Raw genomic sequence first — 24,106 nt, 5'->3', positions numbered from 1 at the left:
TTGAAAAGTGAAAAAAAATTGTGGAAGGAGAAGCATATCTTATTAATTTCTTTCCAAATGCTTATTCTTTCTATAAATTCTATTTGTGGAATAAATACTGTAAATTCTCATTCTCATCCATATACATAGACATACACCTCCTATGAAATCTTGTTCTGTTTTATCCTGGTGAGTCAGAGGAAAGAGTCTGGTTGATTATTTGGATGCCAGCTTCTTGGTTACTGAGCTGTTCAATATTTCTTTGTCTTTAGAATCAGTAGGTCTGAAAAAGTGTTATGTCTGAGCATAGTTGCAAAACTTGTGATGCCTCAATGATGGATTTAGCCTGCCAGCCATGTTCAAGAGTGTGATCAACTTTGAAGCTGGAAATCACTTCTTCATTTACTCATGGATTTATTACTTTCATCAGCTGAGTAAATAGTAAATAAAAGTGGTGCATATAAATACACAGTTAAACTAGCAACAAATCAAGGAACAGTAGAAATACACTAGAGACCCAGGTTTTATGAGAGATTGTATATGTGCATTTTGAAGAATACTCTGTTTTCTTCAAGCAAAAGCCAAAGAAACAAAACAAAACAAAAACAGGCAAAAATATGTGAAACTTTAAAAACTATTATATTTTAATGTGAGCTCTTGTGGACATGTCCACTTCAACAGACATGTAAACAGAATGAAATGTTGAATGAAATATCAGTTTCATACTAAATATTCATTCATATTGAATATTTCATTGGCTCTTGAATGGATTTTATATTTACATGTATGTACATTTATGGCTTATGTTATTTTAGGGCTCTATCATAAAAATTCCTCAGGAGCTGGAAAACAGACACCAGGCCTGGACAAAGATGAGTGGGGGAGAGAGAAGAGAGAGGAGGTGCATGTGAGTTTGGTGTTTGTTTGGAAGATTAGGGGTTCACTTAAAACTCAAGAGAGAGAGAGAGAGAGAGAGAGAGAGAGAAAAAAAATATTAAATATGAAGGTGAAAGAAGATGGCAGATGAATCACGTATATCGGTATTGGGAATATTGACAGTTTTTACCTTTGAGCCTTGTGATGAGAGATGGGCTTGGCAGTTGCGAACAATGTAACAGTGGAAGTGATAATGGCAGAATTATTACATTTGGTAATGACTTAAGAAACCTTGGCTTATATTCAGTCCATTTATATGGATCTCCATCATGCAAATAAATTTTATCTCAGCTGTTTCCCCTCTGTGTTTTTGATTTGTAATGATTCTGTTCTAAAATAATGGCTTTCAAATCTTTCATGGAATGTCCTGGTAGACTGAAATGGTTGGAGACAGATTTCTGTGTATTGTGGTTTCTGGTGTCAGATTTGTGACCGTTGACTATTTTCTTCTATTTCTGTAATTATTCTTTGAATAAGCCAGTAATGATGTGTGAATATGCCTAAACAGGACAGAAGCATGGCTTTACTGCCTTGGTAACAGTTGCTATAAAAAGAGGATTCAAGCTTGAGTTTGAAGATTACTGGTGGAAGAAACTACAGTGGTGCCTCGCTTAACGAGTGCACCGTTTAACGAAAAATCCGTATAGCGATCCCTTTTTGGGGATCGCTATACGGATCAGCCCCAATCGCCGCACTCGCTTTGCGACGATTGGGGCTCCGGCGGCCATTTTGGAGCCCCCGAATAGCTGATCGGCGGCTCCAAAATGGCCGCCGCATGACCCGAAATGGCCCCTATCAGCGTTTTCGCGCCCTCCCCTTGCTTACGGAGGTCGCGAAAACGCTGCGGGGGGGCATTTCGGGCCATCCGCGGCCATTAAAATGGCCGGACGCGAAAACATCGCTGGAGGGGTAAGTTTGCACTTATTGGAACGCATTAAACTAAGTTTAATGCGTTCCAATAGGTTTTCCTTACCCGCACAGCGATGTTTTCGTATAGCGAAGGTTAATCCGGAACGGATTAACCTCGCTATACGGGGCACCACTGTACCTCTGTTTGGATTGGCTGGGAGGATTTCAGCAAAAGAATTTGGAATTTAGAAGTTTCATAAAGAATGTGGTTGGTTGGAGTATTTGGTGAGAAAATTTGAAATAAGATAATCAGGGAGTCATTTTGTTATAATAATTGAAGGACATTTTATTATAATAATTGATTGTGGTGGCAGCAGCTGAAGAGAGAGCACTCAAAGTTAGGAGGGCAAAAAACTAATTCTGAGGGAAGAAATAAATCTGAATACTAAATTTAATAAACATTTTATTTTTGCTTATCTTGACTCTGCTTCCAACAACAGTCTCTTGCCATAGCAATCAGACTATTGGATTTCTAAAGATCAAACTAGATGATAGATTTCTAGAAGAGGTGATTCCTCATGTGATGAAAAAATCTCTGTTTGCTAGACAGAATATGTGTTTTTTCCTCACCTAGTTAATCTGCATTTAAAATGTTTTGTTTCTGCCCTGTGAACTAGTTAGCCATTGGACAGTAAATTTACAAGTCTTATTGCTGAACTATCTGAAAAAATCCCATAGTGGGAGGGAAAATATAAAGGATATGAATTTCTTTCAACATCTAGTTTACAAAGGTAAAGAGGGTTGATTTTTTAATCAGAGCAGTTAAAGCTTGCACGGTTGGGACAGGCCTGGAACAAATTCCATATGCTAAAATCCTGAACAGTTCAACAGGAGAAACATAGCCAGGATAACTTCTTGTTTGGTGTTTCTTTTCACGCACAAGGTTCTGTTTGTGCAGAGGAAATAACCATGAGTCTTTGAGGCTGCCTTTGCTAAATGCATGTTGCCCCCATAAGTAGCATTCATTTATTTTGAATGCATAAGTAGAATAGTCATTCAAGCTAACTTTCTTTCTTTTGTTTGTAGGATCATAGAACTGTAGGGGCGGAAGTGGTTCCATGGGTCATCAACTGTCTACCAAATCAAAAGATCCACAGCTAAAACATCCTTGACAAGTGCCCATCTAAACTCTGTTTTAAAACTTTCAAGGAAAAAGAGCCCACCATCTTCTGAGTTAATCCATTCCACAGAAATTATTTCCGATGTTCATGTGAAATCTCTTTTCTTGTAATTGGAATTCATTACTTTGGGTCCTATCCTCTGGAGCCACAGAAATCAAATTTGCTCAATCTTTTCCATGAAAAAACCTTCAAAGTCATTTGATGATAGCTATCATATAATCTCTCCTCTTCCCCAAGCTGAACATATCCAGTTGGTACAACTATTGGGCTCATTCCAACTTGGCGATAGTCTTATTAAAATGTGGTGCCCAAAACTTGACATTGTATTCCAGATGAGGTCTGACCATAGCAGAATAGAGTGATATTATTATTTCTGTATACCTTTGCTGGCTCAGCCAAGGACTGTATTTGCTTATCCTTTTTTTGCCACCATCTCTTCGGACAAACGCTGGCTCTATGGCTTGGAAACGGGGATGAGCACTACGCCCCAGAGTCAGACATGACTGGACTAAATGTCAAGAGGAACCTTTACCTACACAGTTGGCTCTGGTTTAGCTTGTGGACTATAAAAACTGTAGATCTTTTCCACATTTGCTACTGCCAAGTTACCATAGTTGTCACCCATCTTATATTTGTGCATCTCGTTTCCCCTATCTATATGTAGAATTTTAAATTTTTCCTTGTTGAAATAGATTTTATTTGCTTTGGTCCAATTCTCCAATTCCTCTTATATATGCTCAGTATTTCTTGATCTAGAATGGAAAAAAGTTAGAACTAAGACCAGTGGTCATATATATTCCATATCCTGTTAACAGTTACATGTTTAGAGTTGTTAATAAATCTCAATAGAGACAATTATATTTGGTGTGAAGAATTACCGGCCACACATTTATTTATTTATTTATTTATTTATTTATTTATTTATTTATTTATTTATTTATTTATTTATTTATTTATTTATTTATTTATTTAAACCCCACCTTTCTCCTTGAAAAGGCAGGTTACAAGGCGGATTACAACAATGACAGATAATATTTAAAGTGGAAAACAATGAGTATACAACAGTGGCTAACATCATTAAAAAGCAATATTTAAAAATTATCAACAATGAATAAGGAGGCATATTAACAGGCAATATTAAGGCAAAGATAAACAAGTATACAATTTTAAAAAACTCACTTTGAGAGGGAAACACAAGTAGTACTAACAATCCAGTCAAAACAGCAATGCATAACAATCTACAGTATCTAAAAATCACACACAGGTAGCTGGTTACTGAGGGAAGCCTTGCCTGAAGGGAAAGGTCTTTGCCTGTTTGCAGAAGGATAGCAAAGATGGAGCCAGTCTGGCCTCCTGTCAGAGATAGTTCCAAAGTCTGGGAGCAGCAACAGAGAAGGATCTCTCCTGTGTCCCTACCAAACACACCTGTGAAGGTGGTGGGACAGAGAGAAGGGCCTCCCCTGATGATCTTAACACCTGAGCCAGCTCATAATGGGATATATGGTCTTTGAGATAGCTTGGACCCAGGCCATTCAGGGCTTTATAGATTTAAACCAGCACGTTAAATTGTCCCCAGTAATTGATCGGCAACCAGTGGAACTGCTGTAACAAGGGGGTTATGTGATCCCTGCAACCAGCCCCGGTCAGCAATCTGGCTGCTGCATTTTGGAGCTGCTGAAGTTTCCTGACACTTTCTAAAGGTAGCCCCACATAGAGCACATTCCAGTAATCCAGCTGTCAAGTAAGTAGGGCGTGTATCACAGTGGCCAGATCAGATCACATAGCGATATAAAATATTATGTATTTTAGGAGCTTTCTGACTTCATTAGGATTTGCTTAGCAAATATCCATAAAATGACTTGCAACATCACCATCATATTCACGTGCTAAATACTATGTAGGAAGTCATCACTGCAAGGGATTTAAATTGTTTACTGTAAAGTTTACACAACATTAGCCGCCTAGAGTGGTTGTAATTGACCAGATAGGCGGGATATTAAATGAATGAATGAATGAATGAATGAATGAATGAATGAATGAATGAATAAATAAATAAATAAATAAATAAATAAATAAATAAATAAATAAATAAATAAATAACATTAATTTTAAATGAGATATATTTTTATATACTGGCCAAAATTCTATTTGTTGAGCACAGTAAACAGCACTAGAGTTACTAAGCAACAAGATTTTGGCCATTTTGTTTCTATCAGATATTTTGTTTGTCAGGGATGTAAAGTAATCCTGCAGTCCTACTAGTCTTTCTGACATCTCAATGATCCTCTGCTGTGATTTTTATAAATCTTGTTCTTAACTTTACATTCCAAGTTGAGATGTGGAGGGCTGGCAAAAATCTCTGCAATCTCCAGGTCTAAAATGTTGTGAGTAATCATGAAGCATAACAGCTCTGTGGCTGGAACTCCATCATCCTGGGCTTGCTGTTATGCAAGCCAGAGGCTTCCCTAATGCTTGCAGTGGGCTTTTTGTTTGCGCCTTGTAAAAATGCCAGAAAGCAGGCAAGTCTGTGAGAAGTGGACTGTAAAAAGAAACAGGATACTGTTCCTGGTGTTAGATTTTCCTTTCCAAAAGACAAATTCCTTGCCTTGGCATGCTCTCAGCACCACAGTGAGATCCCCTTTGTCTTTCAGAAAGAACTGCCAGACTCCTTCTCTTCAGAGGGTGTCTCCTCAACTTTGATCCCTGCATTTCCCAGAGAGAAATTGAAATCCTCAGCTGCTCCCGAGCTTGCTTGTAATTGATTCAAAGTGGGGTTCTCATAGAGACTTTTCAATGCTAACTCTGGACACAGTTCACCTTTATGAAAAAGAAAAGGAGATATTCTCAAGCTGTTGCTAGATATATATTTTTTTAACAGGCAAGATATGTTTCAGAAGTTTGGTTTACTGAAAAGAAGAATGCACCATCAGATGATTCCAGACAAGAAAAGCCAAAACCCTAATTGCATTGAAGCTGTATATTCCCTACACATGCCTCTGTAGAACACGATTCTGGCTGCAGTCATGGCCTGGCCTAATGATTGTTCAGAGCAAGCCAACACTTATATCTTCTTCCTTTTGCAGCCAAAGAGCAAAAGGGCCCCAAACACAAACAATTAACTGTTTAAACCACCTCAGATTTTCTGATTGGTCATTCCCTGCTCCTTCTTTCAAGCCTGCCATTCTCACCTTATTGTTATTGGTCCTGGGAAGTCTGTAATTCAGTATACAGTACTGTCTTGGCAGAAAATAACAGGGGAAAAACAACAACAACAATAAAAACTATTGTGGTACCTTTCATTTCTGCATTGGTTTTGTACATTATAACCATTTCTTTTGAAACAAAATTCTGTCTCAAGAGAATCCACTTTTTTTCAGGAACAGGGGTTGTACAGAGTTTTGTGTTTGGAGTAGAATTAAATTATGAAAGTTCACAATGAAATTAAGGTGTGCTACTCCTGTCCTCTGAAGATGCGGGCCACAGAGACTGGCGAAATGTTAGGAAGAACAACCTTCAGAACACGGCGAAAGAACCCGAAAAACCCACAACAACCAAATTAAGGAACCACAATACTTTTTGTTTTGTCTTTATTGCTGCAAAACACTTAAGTGCCATCAAATTGCCTCCGACCATTAATGAGAGACTTCCAAACCTATGAATGAGAGACATTCAAAAATGTCCTATCCTTAACAGCTCTGCTCAGTTCCTGCGAACCCAAGGCCATAGCATCCTCTATTGACTCAATTTATCTCATCTTTGGTCCTCCTCTTTTTCAGCTGCCTTCAACTTTTCCTAGCATTATTGTCTTTTCCAGCAAATCTTGACTTTTCATGATGTATCTAAAGTACAACAGCCTCAGTTTTGTTATTTTTGCTTCTAGGAAGAATTTGAGCTTGATTTGATCGAGGACCCACTTGTTTGACTTTCTGGTGATCCATGGTATTCTGAAAACTCTCCCCTAGCACTATATTTCAAAGAAATAATTTTTTCTTTTCCTCTCAGCTTTCTTCACGGTCTAGCTTCCACATTAGTCTTCTGATTTCTTGGCTGCAGTCTCCATTTGGACTGATGGTTGATCTGACATGACCACTCCTTGGAAAGCTAGGCAAAAGCTGCCACCTTTGTCATTACCACCACAACTGCATCACAGGGGCTACTTTTATGTGGTTCAAAGGTCATGCCATATCCTAAGAAAATTAAATGAGAGAACAAAGAAAACATTGTTCCCTCATATTTGTCACTGTGAAAGTGTTTGTGCCTGGTTGGTAGCATGATGGGATGTTATCCTTCTCCTCTTTTTAAGTCCTCTTGGCCACCCAAAACCTGCTGTAACAATATTCCAGGCACTGTGCTATGTACAGTAGGATGCCTGTATTAGTGGGGGATTGGTTCCAAGCCCCTATGTGGTTGCTGAAAACCACATATATTAATGAATGCTATACATAGCATAGTAAAAGAAAGAAAAAACAACATTAAAAGTATTTTCACCATGTATTACCAGATTTGGCCATCAGAAGGAGACAGAGACCATGGTATATATTCTTCAGAAACAATGGCCAGTTTGGGTAAATACATTGTGAAAATACATATTTCTATTTTTTTTAAAAAAAATATATATTGTATTTTCAGACCTTGGATTCTGATTCTGCACATACGGGGTTCTACTGTACTTTCAATTGGTCCAGTAAATTGACCAGACGCCAGTGGTCAGTGTTGTAAAACAAGGGTTATGTGCTCTCTTAAACCAATTCTGTTCAACTTTCTTGCTGTATTCTGAATCAGTTAAAGTTTCTAGAAATTTTTTTGAAGACAGTTTAACATAGAGTCCATTCCAATAATCCAGTAATCCAGCATTTATCTAAATAAGGCATATGTGACATGTCTGTTACTGACTGCAGGATTAGTAGTGCCTCAGGCATTTCTGGTCACATTTGGTACCTTAATAACCAGGAACAAAGGAAGACCCCCCCCCCCCCGGCACAGAATCTAAAGTTTCAAGAGGATTGTGGTGTTTTTTCTGTGGAATATGGGATGATGACTTTGGGATACCTGTTACTTACCCTGCTTCCTATACTCAGAAAATAGAAGCATTAGGACTTTAAAACTAACAGTTCGTTTATTTAAATAAACACTGGTACTTGCATGGAAATGCTGTATGTGGAAATGAAATATATGTTTCCATTTGTTTTTAATCCAAAGCAATTGGATTACATATGTTAACCATAACTTTGCAATACAGGGGGGAAATTACCTCCAAAGTTGGTCATTATGAGTTTATTGGATAGCAAGTATAGTTGTTAAAAAAGTTAATGTCCTTCTAATTTACCCTTTTTCTTCTGTGAGATGCCAAAAATAATATCACCCAAGGTTTTGTTGACTCAGCAAGAAGTATTAGTATATTTTCCTTGGAAAAGAAAATCACAAGACTGCCAGAGAAAATTCAGCAAAAAATATATGGTACCTTCTAGACATATTTCTGTCCATTGGAGAGTAACATTTCTGTGTGGATCCTATGCAGATTCTTTTGTAATATAAGAGGTTGTGTTTCCCATCATATGTCTTTTGAGGAATTCCTGGCATAACAGGAATAACAAATGATATTTTATAAGCACTATTTTCAGTCAATAAGAACAGTGTTGTGTGGTGGGTATACTGTTGAACTGGAGACCTGGGTTCAAATATACACTTAGCCATGGACGTTCCTGGATGGGTAGTGGCTATGGTAAAAGCCTCCTTGACCATCTCATATATCTTGAAAACTATATGATTGCTAAAAGTCAGAAATGACTTGACAGCTTCTAACAACATTTCCAGTCAAGAGTCATACTTATAAAATAATAGGGTAGTTAGTAAAATAAAATGCTGAAGTTAATACTGTATCAAATATTTTGCTATTCAAGAGTAAAATTTCTGTCTTTCTGAAATAGCAGTATATCTTTCTTGTTGTCGTTCTTTTCATGCTAAGGTAAATGTTAAAACTGAGGCTGTCCTACTTTGGGCACATCATGAGAAGAGAAGATTATCTGGAAAAGACAATAATGGTGGGAAAGGGGGAAGGCAGCAGGAAAAGAGGAAGACCAAATATGGGATGGATTTGAGGCCACAGATTAGTGTCTGCAAGAGGATGGCTGAGGACAGGACATTTTAGAGAGCGCTCGTTCATAGGGTTGCCATGAGGTGGATACAACTTGATGGCACCTAATAACAACAGGAATATAAAAAATTATTTTAGGTACAGTATAAAGAATGATGAAGATAACAGTTAAAGCAAATATCTGTGCTAAATGTAACGGGTTCATTAGTTTCCATTAAAACGTAGATTTCAAGAGCGCAAAGGACAATATAACTACTTTTGAGTAGTGTCTTAATGCGGCTCCTGGAATGTTTCTTACATTCTGATATCTTAAAGCAATGTGAACAAGTAGAAATTAACTGCAAAATAATCAAATAATAATTTCTAGTATATGCTAAGCATCAAATACCCTTCTTTTTAGGGTATATGTTTCATGGTAATCATATTCTAAGGTTGTTTTTCCCCCCACAGTGTCAAAAGTACTTATATTACTGTGGAAAAGTCAAACACAGAGTGTTAAAATTTGATGTCCTTCAAATCATTTGAAATCTCTCTATGAAAATGTTTTGTTTGCCAGTGGTCCACACATTTGACCATTTCACTGTTCACACTGGATCATCTATGAAGGAAAAAACACCAGCTCTCCTAATGCAAATCCTTGGGTCCCAACATTTACATTCTTTCATTGGAAAGACGGTTTGTTTATTCCTGTTACAGCTTCTTGTTGTTTAACCATTTACCATAAGGACTCTGTCCTCATATTTCCTGATGGTTTCATAAGCTTAGCAGTTTGGGTGAGGGATTTGGTCAAAAGTCTTTTGACATCCTAGTAAGCAGTGTTGTTCATTGGGCTCACCTCTATCTACATGTTTGCTGACATTTTCACAGAACTCTAGAAAATGAGCAAGCAAGGACTTACTTTAGCTGAAGTCATGTTGTCTCTCCTTCAACAAGACTTTTCCTTCTGCATGCATGCATGATAATTTTAACAATTCTTTCCACCAATCCATTTGGGAGACATTAATTTAAACAGGCTGCAATTTCCTGGATCTGCTCTTGAGCCCTTAAAAAAACCTGGCCATTTCTCACTGAGACCTTCTGAGATGCATGTAAATCTAGTACACTCTGCTTTCCGCCTGATATCTGACAAGGCCATATCCCTTTTAGTCAAGTTAAAACATTGCTAGTAAAGGGAATGGTGACAATTCACTCATGACTTAGTGACCTTTTTCAAAACACTTGCAGTTTTGTAGTTTACAAATGAATTGCTACAAATAGAACTAAAGAGAACTCGGTATTCAAACATTATTGATCTACTACAGGGACTAGGGGGCTGTCATCCCCCCCCCTTTGATCATGTGTGCCCGAACATTCCTATGTTGTGAATAAAATTCTTCAGGATGTAGGATAAAGGGTAATGTACTGTGGTCTAGTACCTACAATACCAGGGTCTGGCTGTCAGCTGTACTGAGGCGGAAGACTGAAGTGCTGGAAGAAGCCTGAAATACCTGAAAGCCTAGGGGCCCAGCCACGTGTTAATACAGCCCTGATTCAACAATTTCATAGCTAGACTGAATATTATCTTTGCAGGCTTGTTAGCCATCCATGTTTTATAACCACTTTTCCTCCAACCTTTAAGAACATTAAAATTTTTGGTTCCCATGGTAATCCTGAATTCTGAAAAAGGCCATATTTTTCATAAATAGATGATAAAATAATTTAAATAAATGACCAGCTGTCTGTTATTTAGGCATTTATTTGTGCCACAAGAAACAGAAATCTATTATGGGTGCAAGAGTCAACAACCACCTGAGATACAACATGTTAAAAATGCCTGGCAATGATCCTGCCATCATAAACCCAACCCCCATCTCTTTTATTGCCAATTTTTCTTTCTGTTGCTGTGCTCTTTCTTAACTACATCTAAATTTTAAATGTTTGGTGGACTAGTGGGAGGACAGTGAAATTTGCAGTATTTTCAAATGCCTTTTAATGAATTGTAGTGATCTTTTTAATGCATTCCTTTTATCAAAGACATGCTTCTCTAAATTACAAAATACACAGAGATATTGTTTTATGCAAGTTTTAGCACCTTTTTGGATTCATCTCTATTTGAGGCAACCACTTAACAAGTAATTCAGTCAAAGATTCTCTTATTCTGTCATCCTGTCTGTGTTTTGTTTCCTCCCTCCCCCAGTAAGAATCGTGATCTATTAATCCTTGGCATAACTGGAAAATTACCATATATCCTAAGCAACAGCTTTTAGAGGAATGAGAAAAATATGTCATTGATCTTTTGTTGCAGACAAAATAGTCCACAGAAAGTTCTTCGGTCACCTTGATTTATCACCGAGGATGCAGTCATAAAGCCTGAGCAGTTTCTGGGTTTAACAGATTACAAAATATTGTCATAAAATAAGTTACAGGAAAGTGTTAGTAAGTTCCATCACTCTGCTTTAGTAACAACCTAAATAGGTAAGATCTGGCTTTTGGGTTTTTCTTCTTTATTTAAGCATGGCATAATTTTGCATTCTTCCACTTACCTAAATAATGAGAAGTTCCAGGAGCAATTGCTATTTAAGCCTGATCGTATTAGGCCAATAAACACTGGACACTTCTGCCAGTGTTGTGATTTCCTTTCTTTCTTTCTTTCTTTCTTTCTTTCTTTCTTTCTTTCTTTCTTTCTTTCTTTCTTTCTTTCTTTCTTTCTTTCTTTCTTTCTTTCTTTCTTTCTTTGATTGATTGATTGATTGATTGATTGATTGATTGATTGATTGATTGATTGATTGATTGATTGATTGATTGATTGATTGATTGATTGATTTATACCCCGCCTATCTGGACTATATAGAAAAAAAATGTCAGCTGTCTTTAGAGCATGGAAACATTGTTTTTGCTGGATTGGGTACGATGTGGTCCTCCAGATGTTGCTTGATTGAATATCCCACCAGCCCTAGTTAGTATAACCAATGATGAGGGATACTTTGATATGCAGTCTAACAGCATCTGGAGGGTACACTTTGCCTAGCATATATCAGTATTAGTAACATTTACATTATGTTACTCTTATAAATATTGCTCACTTTTAATGTAATATATTAAATAGATGAATAATGATGAATCTTAGAGCCTGAAGAGACCCTATGGCTCATCGAGTCCAGCTCCTGTCAAGGAGGCATAGTGGGGAATTGAGCTCCAAATCTCTGGTTGGACAAACAACTTCAATGAGTAACAGCATTACTTTTAATGAGTTGTTCCCACGTGCTGGCTACCTCTTATGGAAGAATTAGCTCCCATACGGTGCTATTAAGTGTCTTTCAAGTAGAAGGCATAAAAATCAGTACCCTTAACACTTTTGTTTATATATCATAGGGCACAAGAAGTGAATGGTGAAACTTTTGGGGGAAAAGTCATAATGATAATAATTTTCAGATGACTGTAAACTATTATGGATTAGATAGCCAGGAAGAGGTTGATCTGTTCTAGCTTCGTAAAGGCCTATATATGTGCAGTCATTGGTGCAAGGTACCTACACAGGATTTTGACACCCAAGTAAAGTCTCCACAGTCTATAAGAGGAATTCGTCTTAACCCTAATCAGAACATACTATAAATTCTTGCCTGCCATATATGAAGACAGATTTGTCAGAATGTACTTTTTAGGAAAGTGTGAAGGCAAGAGGAGAAGGGGACGACAGAGAATGAGATGGTTGGACAGTGTCATCGAAGCTACCAACATGAATTTGACCCAACTCTGGGAGGCAATGGAAGACAGGAGGGCCTGGCCTGCTCTGGTCCATGGGGTCACGAAGAATCGGACACAACAAAATGATTAAACAACAACAACTTTTTCTCTGGCCAGTTTTAATCTATAGATTAACTTATCTTTCATCATAATGCATGTCTATTATTTTGTAGTTTGCTACATCTACCAGTTTCTTGGTTTTGTTTTCTTTCAGTTGAATAATGTCATTTATCTTATTTCTTTTATTTCCCCCCCCCAGGTTTTAGCTATAGTTTATTAATATCTTCAAAACTTTACCTAGTTATTTTCCTAGTATTGCAGTTGCTTCTAGTTCCTAAAAGGTAAAGGTAAAGGTTCCCCTTGACAATTTTTGTCCAGTCGTGTCCGACTCTAGGGGGCGGCGCTCATCCCGCTCTTCAAGCCATAGAGCCAGCGTTTGTCCGAAGACAATCTTTCCGTGGTCACATGGCCAGTGTGATTTAGACACGGAACGCTGTTTACCTTCCCACCGAGATGGTACCTATTTATCTACTCGCATTTGCATGCTTTCGAACTGCTAGGTTGGCGGGATCTAGTTCCTAAAGCTTGGGATTAATTTTTCCTGTATTTTGCCAACTTTCTTCCAGCTGTTGTGTGACATATTCTAGTATGATAGAGCAATTTCATTTTGCTCAGATTTTAAAAGAGTTTTGTGTAGTTTGGAGAGAACAGAGAATTGATCATTTGGATTCGAACCAAAATTTTGCATTGATTCACTGAGAGAATGCAACATGAACAATAAAAAAGGTATTTGAAAAGAAGAGCTGAAATATGTATTCCTACTTTTATTTTAAGAGATTAAATCTCTCCACATTCTGCTGAGCCACATTTCTTACAAACATACAAGAAAATATTATAGGTATATGAATATGTATGTGTGTGTTTGTGAGTAGTGTGCAAATATTGTTTGATCTAATTTGTAATAAAATACTTCCTGTACAAATTGGTATTCCACCTCCCTGAGTTGATTTGGAGCTGCCTTGAACCAATTTGTCATTTGTTTCTGTAGATATTTGCATGTTTTTGTGTGTTTCCTGAGGGGGAGGGACTTACAAATCAGAAAATCAAGGACTATGACCCAGAATGGGAGGCTGATACACAGCACCATTAGGTTTGGGAATATTGCTCAGAAAGTGGACCTTCAGTTTGTAAGCAAAAGCTCCTACTAATTTCCTTCATTTCTTATACGCCCTCCCCTTGGAGAACTGGGCTCAGGGAAAGCATATGTTGAGATATGTGGAAGATGTCCCCTTGACCTCAGTCTGTAGGCTGGCTTCCCCAGGTTTGCTCAATCACTGCCTAAACCAAAATCAAAGTGTTGCATGTTTGGCACTCACCCACAGCAAGGTGGAAAAAATGGTTTTGCAAATAAAAGGCAAGCAGCAGATATTTAAAAAAAGTAAAGGAGAAGTATTCTTAATCAGTTTAGCTACCTAAAAGAAAACTCTAAAAAGTGATATACTACCTTCCTGTCACCAGGCTTGAATGCAAAATGGTTGCTTGGTGAGGGAGGCTGGGGAATAAATAGACTTTTGAGGTCAATCGGAGTCCTCCCCGGGCTCAGCAGCTGGAGTTTCCAAAAGATATTTTGGCTTTCTTTGGACCTTCAGCTGTCAACTTAATATAGCATTTTGCTGTTTTGTTATAGCAACTGGTGCCAAGTATTTTTGTTCAGAATTAAGCATTTTCACCCCTAAAACAGTGGTGCAAACTTATAATTTGTAGAGATGTGCAAACCAATCCAAGCAATACTGGGAGCGTTTTATCTGATCTGGAAATGGACACATATTAATAATAATTTTAAAACTGCAGACCTGGAAGGGATCTTAAGAGTCATTGCGTCCACCCCCTGTAAAGGAGACTCAGAGGGGAACTGAACTCCCAACCTCTGGCTCCACAGTCAGATGTCTCACTAATCCATCCAGCAGTTCATTACATTCTTGCTGCACCTCATTTGGACATTTTTGCCCAAAGCCAGTGTACCCCCCACATATATGCACATAGACACATAAGTGCACACACAGACATGTGTGTATCAAATAGCATAAATATGTAGGGGAAAGCAATTGCTTATAACCGTCCATAGGTACCACATCTACTGCTGCCCTACGCTGATGTGATGCAGCTCATTTACCTTGCTCTGAGCCCCATATTCTCCTTTAGGCCTAATCATGATTCATCTGTCAGGCATATTGAAATCACTTGGCAAAGCCATAGGTAGACATGCTGCTGACTATAAACTGGGCCACTGTTGTTTCACCGATAAACAAAGTAAATGAGAATTAAAAACAAACTTCTTTCTCGCCATCAATATTCTTGAGGTAATTTGAGGCTCCTTATGACAAGTGTTTTTTATTACCATTTTGCTCATATGCTTTTCCCCTCCACCCAAAGGACGACTGTATTTTATTTCTCACTGGAAGATCTGTTACATTCTCTTAAAACAATGTTTAAACTACCGTCACAGACTAGTAGACAATCCTTCAGTCATTAAAAGCAGTTGAGGTTGCAGTTAGACAATATAGCAGCCCCACGAACAGTTAACATAGTGGCAGGGGGGAGGAGGAAATAGTTAGCTCTTGCATAACATTCTCACATATTGCTGCAACATTCTTCCCTTCTGTTGCAGAATCATAAGAGGGATTATATTTTGGCAGAAGAGTAAGGCTGTATGACTGGTGTTCTCAAACCACTAGTTCTAATGTCTCCTTAATTTATTTTTCAAATTATGAACTTTTGCTGGTCCGCTTTTGATTTTTTTTTTAACAGCCTCACCTTTCAGCTGTTATAATCTTGACCTTTTGAGTCTTCATTAATTAGTTTACAGTTATCTTTCTTGCTTAAGGAGAAAACACTGTAACTAAGCAACAGATGCTCCATTAATTTAGGAATAAGGACAGTCTATTTTGACTCCCCTTTTCTTGGTATAAGAGCACAGCATTTTTCACTTTGATGAATGAATTGCCATGTTTATAATTTTTGTTACTAATGAAGAGAAGTGCTTGATAAAAATGACATGACAAAAATGTATGACGTCCACTTATTTCATGTTGTAGAAAATAAACCCTATTACTAAAGTAATTTTGGTGATTCAAACTTTATATTGGACATCTGTTGCTACTAGTTGGACAGGTAGTTGAGACCAGGACCTTTAGTACAGTATTCTTAAGATCAAATGTAGTTTAGTCCAATTTAGCCATCCAAAATTTGGTGCCCTCTAGATTTTGTGGATTACAGACATCTCAGGGACCATTGGTGAGATTATGGGGATTGTAGCTAAATACATTGGTAGGGTACCATACTGCGGTGCTCGAGTTAGTTTAAACAAAGATGGCATCTGTGTTTAAATGGGTAGGTCAAAAGGTCATATTTATATATTTTCATTAGAATGCTGAATGAAGAGGGTGACATGTTTGTTTTTAAATTGAAAGAGTCCGATATGAGTTGAGATACTAACAGTAGTGCTATTTTATTGCCTTGCAACCATAAAGTGAAAGGTGGCCTAAAAAAATAGAAAGTAGTTATGTAGAATTGAAAGAAGCTGACTGCACAGCTGCATAGGTATCTAGCTATGGAGCCAAAGGTTGAGAGTTTGAGTCCTCACTATGCTTCCAAGGAGAAGAACCAGACTGTGTAAGCCTTGGGGAAGCTGCCCAGATTTAGGGTGCTTCCAGAAGAAGGGAATACTAAACCACTTCTGAATACTCTATACCTTGAAAACCCTGGAAAGTGTCACAAATAAACTGGAATCAACTTGATACCACTTAGCTGAGGTAGGTAGGTAGGTAATTGTCTTGTCACAGGGAATGTTATTTAGGCAACTCTGATTATATGCACTGGAGAAGCTCTGTTATTAACTGTTTAATGAATAAAGTTGTGCAGCATATTGCCAAAGTCTGTTATATCATCCGGCATCTCTGCAGAAGCAAGCATGGCAAAGCATCATCTCCACCTGGCTGCCTCAGCCTCCCACTTCACAGGAAATGATTTCTCCCATTGTGCCTCTGACACACACTAAATTAATGTCTAAGACTCTGATGTTTTGTGTTGGGCAAAAACATCCTATTCATGCAATATTGTTTAGAACCAGTTTCTGCCCATTTTGGATAGGATAAGAATAAGATGACATAAGAATCAGACACTACTATTATAAAATATCCTGTGTCCATTTAACCACAGATAGTTGCAAAATTTATTTTTTTAAAAAAATCAAAATCACAAGGGATGCAGATTAAAACAACATGGCAAGGTGGACTAAGCATCATATGCCAAACCAAAATATGTGTCCCCCCCCCCTTAAAAGCAATCTGAATGGAAACAGCTCTTAATTCAGTAGGGAGTGTATTCCTTGTTGTAGACATCTAGGCTGCAATTCATTTGGGCTTTAAAAGTGAAATCCAACACCTTAAATTGGCACTGGTAATCAAACGTCAATGAGTTTAAATATTGTGGGCCATATGATCACAATACTGTGTACCACTTAGCAGCCTAGCTGGCACATGTTTACATCCATTGACGATCTCAGACTCACTTCAAGAGCAGCCCCATGTAGTGCTTTACAGTACTTAAGATGTGATGTAAAAAAGGCATGGATGACCGTTGCCAAGTCCTTCACTATGTAAAGAAAGACCCTTACTATGTAAAGATTGTTGATTTGCTATGCCACCACAATAACTTCACTGTGATAATATGATCATATGCTGTCAAGATAGTTCTGACTTATGATTACCCTTGTCAGTTTTTTCCAGGTAAAGAATACTCAGAAGGTGGTTTACCAGGCCAATATCTAGCTTTTAGCCCCAGTTCCCACTGATTCAGTGGTTTTTGCTCTAGTTGAGATCAGCAATTGGATTTTGACTTCTGTATCCATCAGGACTAGTAGATAATACATATGTAGATTATATTTCATATTGTGGCACTGAATATGTTTTTTATATCTTTTGTGTTTTAGGCTCTGATACAAAGATAGTAAGCATCAATAAGACTCAAGCAGTTGAAATGGCCTTCATGTTGTATCCACCTCGTGGTCTCAAACTTGCAACTGCAGCTGTTGCTAGGTCAACCTGGTTGAGACCAATCGTTGATGGGGAAGATGGCTACAGATATTTAAGCAAGTATTATTATTACATTTAATTTCTTATTTCTCAGCATTGCTGTTGCATGTAGGCAGATCAAAGAGTCAAGCCCAAACATTTGGAGTTAAGTTTTAAAAAAATTGGTGGCCAAGATAACATATTTGGCATTTGGATTTCAGGAAGCACACTAGCAGTTATTTGCAATTGTTTTAAGTCGGTAAGCAAGGATTTTGAAACAACTGTCATTGCTGAAATTTGTATGGGGAGGAGGATAACCTGATCTTACTTTCATATTCTTTTAATGTCTTCCGTCAGTGTTTGGTACTGTACTTTGCCATTTTAGTAGTTTCTGTACTTTGGAGTTTGCTTATTGATGGAACTTCAACTTCTATATGTTTTTCTTTGTTGCTCTTCCAGAATATCTGGCATGTTTTATCTATGATGGCTTACTTGTCCTGCTATAGTGTTGTGGTTTCATTTTCTAAAACTGGAGGTGCCAGGAATTTATAATATGGAGCAGATGCAAATAATCCATAAGACCTCGCCAATTGCTGAAAAATTATCTTTGCTACTTGGTTATGGCGGTACATGTTGGTGCTAGTTTGGGACCTCCAACTGTGACAATTTTGCTGATACCGTGAACTGCCAGACAAACAAATGTATCCTAGATCAAATCAAGTTTGAACTATCTCAGAAGGCTGTTGCCCAGAGTAGGACAGCCTATTGAAACTGAGGCTGTCCTACTTTGGGCAAATAATGAGAAGACAGGATTCTCTGAAAAAGACAATACTGTAATGCTGGGAAAAGTGGAAGGCAGCAGGAAAAGAGGAAGACTAAATATGAGATGGAGTGACTCCCTATAGGAAATTAAACACCTTGTTTCATAATTATTTTCTGATAATATCTAGGTGCAAGTCACTTGGTCTTGAACTGTGCATACGAATCCCTCAGTTTCAGCCTAAATGGTGGTGGTGGTAATGATGATGAACATTTGAATATTAAAATGTTTGAAACTAATACTGTATACCCATCTTCATGTAACTAAATGCTGAAGAATATATACTATAACTCATTCCCACAGATTTCTTCCCCCTGTATTTAAGAGTTTTCCTTTCTAATCCTCATTCTCATGTTGAAACAATAATATTGTTAATAAAAGCATTTGTTTACAAGTGAATTATTACATTGCTAAGGGGGAAAAATCAGGAATATAGCCATTTCTCATTTTTGCAGTTTTCCCCCCAGACTTTGATTTTGCATTCAAACACTTTTTCCTTTTCTAAAGGCTAGCTGGAATTTAGATTTATATTGAAATAGTATTTGAATAATGGGAACATCTGCCTTTAGAGTTATCTTGGTCCTACCAATTTCCCAATGGCAGTCAGGCTGCTACAAAAATAAGTTAACCAGCCTTGTTATTATGAAAGTGATCTTGTATCTCAGTAAACCTCTTTGCATTATTAGCCCATACTAAAGATAAAGATTCCCTTGACATTTTAGTCAGTCGTGTTTGACTCTAGGGGGCGGTGCTAATCCACGTTTCCAAGCCGCATAGAGCCAGCGTTTGTCTGAAGACAGTTTCCGTTGTCACGTGGCCAGCGTGGCTATACACGGAACGCTGTTTACCTTCCCACCGAGATGGTACCTATTTATCTACTCGCATTTACATGCTTTCGAATTGCTAGGTTGGCGAGGAGCTGGGACAAAGTGACGGGAGCTCACTCTGTCACGTGGATTCAATCTTACGACTGCTGGTCTTCTGACCCTCCAGCACACGAAGGCTTCTGCAGTTTAGCCCGCAATACTGCATCCCATTAATTTTATGTGTTTATTTTCACACACAAGAAATGATGCAGCAGTTATACAGTAGTTTTCTCACTGTACAATGTGGGTTTGCCTGGGGGAATATATGTATTCTAGTATTTTTCATTCAATTAGTTCATGGGGAAATGTTACCTATAGTTAGGCATCCTTAGTGTGGCTGAGGAGGCCGATTCGAGAGTGACCATCCCTTCCACACTGAAGACAAATCTAATCTGTCGTGCTCCCTGATTTTGCTGCTTTTGTGACTTCCTCTTTGCCTCAGCCTGCTGGGCAAGGGTCTCTTCAAATTGGGAGAGGCCGTGATGCAACACCTGCCTCCAGGCTGAACGCTCAAATGTCAGGGTTTCCCATCTGTTGAGGTCCATTCCTAAGGCCCTCAGATCCCACTTGCAGATGTCCTTGTATCGCAGCTGTGGTCTCCCTCTGGGGCGATTTCCCTGCACTAATTCTCCATACAGGAGATCCTTTGGAATGCAACCATCAGCCATTCTCACGACATGCCCAAGCCAACGTAGACGTCAGTGTTTCAGTTACCTATAATAATTTAAATAAATGGTGCTGGTCTACAATGAAAAAGCATTCCTTTGTAACATGAGTTTTATTCAAGATTGAATTCCTCCTCAGAGTCCAGCTGAATTTCATAATTATAAGCCAAATCTGAATATGCCATGCTTGATCCCAGCTTCTTCCCAATTGGAGATCTCATCCTCATCTTCATCATCATCCTATCTTCATTGTGATTTGAGTGTTTTCTGTTGGTGGATAGGTATGTGGATGATTTATGTGCCACTAGTTGGGTGGGATAAATAAATAAATAAATAAATAAATAAATAAATAAATAAATAAATAAATAAATAAATAAATAAGCAAGCAAGCAAGCAAGCAAGCAAGCAAGCAAGCAAGCAAGCAAGCAAGCAAGCAAGCAAGCAAGCGCCGGCATCTTAGACTGCAGAGCTGAAAGGGACCCTATTGATCACCGAGTTCAGCCCCTGTCAATGGGGAATCAACTTCTGTCTCCGCAGTCAGGTAGTTAAATCATTGAGTACTGCTCAATGATGTGGGCAAAAAGAAGACTACAACTACAATGGTCATCTTGAAGCATTTATAGTTTTGTTATAAGGTCCTCCTAATCTTATGGCTGGTTCTTGTTAGCCCTTGGGACATGTCTCAATGCTTCTTGAACTGCAGGGAAGAGGACAACAATGAGAAATTATGAAGATGGATATCCCTCTTTAAAACAGCTTTGCTCTGCTCTTATCTTTTCTCCTACTCTTGCTTTCCCTATTTGTTGACAATGAAGTCTTCTTCGGGAAGGCTTTCTAGATTTTTTTTTCTTTTTTCGGTTACATGACTGGATATTTTATCTTTTTGAACTACAACGGTTATTAAACTAGTTGACAGGAGAATTGCAGCAGTTGCCTTGAAAAGAGATTAGTCTATTAAAGGAAGTCTACTGTGGCTCAGCAGCTTCTCTTCCTGTAAACATGTTTTGAAAGATAGTCCTGGAAATTTATTGTAGGTTTCACTATTGGTACTCAAAAATACTGAAACAAGTCACGACTGCCTTTGTTTCTTGATTAGGTTTCTGTGACTTCTGTAAACTTACAACATCATCAGTAAAGTACTGAGTTATTACAGATTTTTTATTTTTGAGTAGTTTTATTGCATTCCTATTTCCATATACAGTATATATGAATAAGCCTTGTTTAAATCAATGAGACTTATTTCTCAATATACATGTAAAAGCTCAGTACTTTCACAGTCTGGTCTGTATCTCCTTTTCCTTCCTTCCATGAAACATTGAACATAGAAAAAGTGATTTCCATGTTGTAGGCTGTATCCAGGGCTGCCCTTCCCTGAAAGGGATACTCTGTTTATTTCTGGAAGGATTGAGATCTAGGGAAGATCTTGTTTTGTAATGCAAGTATATCATGAGAGAAAGGTTGAGAAATTGGGATGAAGCTGTGCCTTTTAATGACGGCTGTAAAGCTGACTTCTGATTCTAGCATGTGTGTATGCTGGTGTACACACAGAATGATGTCTTTTTATCGTGGCACTGAATATGGACATAAATTCTTGCTTCTCTCACCCTTGCATGTAAGGATGAAGAACCACAGAATTATTCTCATCATCAGAGGGCAAAGTGTTTGGTGGTGTGCTCAACAAGGCAAAATGAAAACAGGAACAATTTTTTGCACCAGTTGGGCAAAATTGTGCTAATAACACTTGAATACAGATCATGTAACTTGCACAACCAAGTAAAAGATTGAGTGCTACTTTGTCGCATGGACTGCTAAGGATTGGAATCATTGAAGGATATGTGTGTGTGTGTGTGTGTGTGTGTGTGTGTGTGTGTGTGTGTGTGTGTGTGTGTGTGTGTGTGTGTGTGTGTGTGTGTGTGTGTGTGAGAGAGAGAGAGAGAGAGAGAGATTAAGAAATCATCCAGGTCTTCTGGGCTTTGCTGTGTGTGTGTGCTTTCCAACAAAAACAGGGAAAGAATGGCTTTTGGAGGCAATTTGTGCAAATTATGGAGACCTTACTCTTGCCTGGAGACAAGGAAGTGTGCAGACCTTGAAAATTCGTGGTGTCAAAACAGCCTAAAGCAATGTGGTTGAAGAATTTAGCATGAATGCTTTTCATCCATTGTCCTGAAGAGAGACAGATCTGCAGTTACATTTGCTATATCACATAAGGTGGCATTTTAAAATTTTTGTTATGTTTTATTTGCCATGTGTGGATCTCCACAATGTCAGGTACACTGGAGCATTACTGTAATTGCCTGCTGCTACCTTTCTTTAAAAATTATGCCTCTGCTGTCTGCTTACCATACTTACTGGTGTAGTCTCTGATCCAAACTAAATGTGGAATTCCAGGATGTCAATGGTGGGGTAGTTTGACAGGTAGAACCGCATTCAGGTAAAATCCTAATTTCTCTAGGTCCTGGTTTTCTTGGTTCAGATTCACTGTTAAAAAACAAATATTGATTATTTTGCTGGGAAGCAGAAGTAAAATTACTGTCAGAGTACAACTGGGAAAATAATTGAGTGGTTTTTCTTAAAATGAATTATACATCATAACTAAATGGTGTAGTGCTTCCCTCCCAAATCAAAAGTATCTTTTGAAAAGTCCAGTAAAAGCAACTATGTTTGGCATCCCAGACACAACATTAAAATTTTATTAAAATGAATTCAACTTTAAAGGAGACAGTTTTGCAAAAACAAATTGGGGCAGAGACAGAGTGCTGAGAACTTTTTTTTAAAAGCTGAAGTTGGCTGAAACAAAAGCATTCAAAGGGCGCAGCTGCTATTTGCGATCTTCATGCAGTATTTGAAGTTGTTATGCCTAGTTTTAGGAATCTGTTCACTGAAGTCTAAATAAAAAGGCATTAGAAAATGAGAATAAAGCACCATGGCCAAAATCCTCCTGCTTGTTACTGTTCATGTGGAAAGAAAATTAAAGACCATATTGTAGCAGGTTGACATGGTGCCATCATGTGCCTGGTCATGCACCTAGTTGTGCATCCAGCATGTGCATAACCCCTTCTCATTCTGCGGACCTTCCACAATTTCACTTCTGTGTGTGGTAAAATATAATGAGATTCTGGTGCATTACATTTCTAGAACATTTTTACATCTAAATGTCTGTGAAGATGCTCAGTTATCCAGGTGTGGTTATCTAGAAGTTGAGTCATGGCAACTGGACTTCTTTCTTGTCAGGCTGAAACATTTCGCTACTCATCCAAGTACTCATCCATGACTGAAGAAGCTACTTGGAGGAGTAGCAAAACATTTCAACCTAACAAGAAAGAAGTCCAGTTGCCATGACTCAGCTTCCTGATTTTACATCTAAAAGAAACTAAATTTGCAATTCTATAGTGCAGGAGACCTTGGATGTTGGTACTAATGCTGGAACCATTTTAACTTTATAAACATGTTTAAGGGCTGGGTGTTGCAAGAAGCTACTACCATTTCTCATTTCTGTCTTGAGTTAGATCTGTGGGAAAGAAGGTGGCATGTGCTGCCACTTTCCTTTCCTAAGCAGTGTCAGCTGCAGTAGGCCTTCTAAGGTTCCAAGTCCCAGCATGTGCCCAGCCAGGCTGAATGCTGATATTTTGCACACCTTGTCTTCTTGGGAAAGAGGAGAGTACTTAGCAATGTGAATAATGCGGTAACTGTGCTGTTTTTTAACAAGGTGAAACCTCACTCAGTCATATTAAAGGAAGACATTAATAACACAGTGTTGCTTTTAGGATGAAAAGAGTCTCTTAATCTTTACACGATGGTGTAAGAAACAGAACTGTAGCAGTGCATGGTCTCTGTAGCAACTCCAGTGTGCCTTTTGATCATTTGAAATGAACCCCATCAATTAGCTCAAAAGTACCATGTATGTGGTGGCGCTGTGGGCTA

General features: G+C 38.2%; 1 protein-coding gene across 1 annotated transcript in view; it reads left to right on the top strand.

Annotated features, from left to right (window-relative positions):
• Positions 1-24,106, top strand: part of IQCM (IQ motif containing M) — a 124,425-nt gene that overhangs the window by 78,298 nt on the left and 22,021 nt on the right. The window contains exon 10 of the mRNA XM_078394764.1: positions 17,753-17,911. Within this exon, the coding sequence (XP_078250890.1) occupies positions 17,753-17,911 (159 nt within the window). The remainder of the gene's footprint in view (positions 1-17,752; positions 17,912-24,106) is intronic.

Source organism: Pogona vitticeps, chromosome 5 (genome assembly GCF_051106095.1).
Source record: "Pogona vitticeps strain Pit_001003342236 chromosome 5, PviZW2.1, whole genome shotgun sequence".
Taxonomy (NCBI): Eukaryota; Metazoa; Chordata; class Lepidosauria; order Squamata; family Agamidae; genus Pogona; species Pogona vitticeps.
Note: the sequence above shows the minus strand (reverse complement) of the source record. Positions and strands in the feature narration are given on the sequence as shown.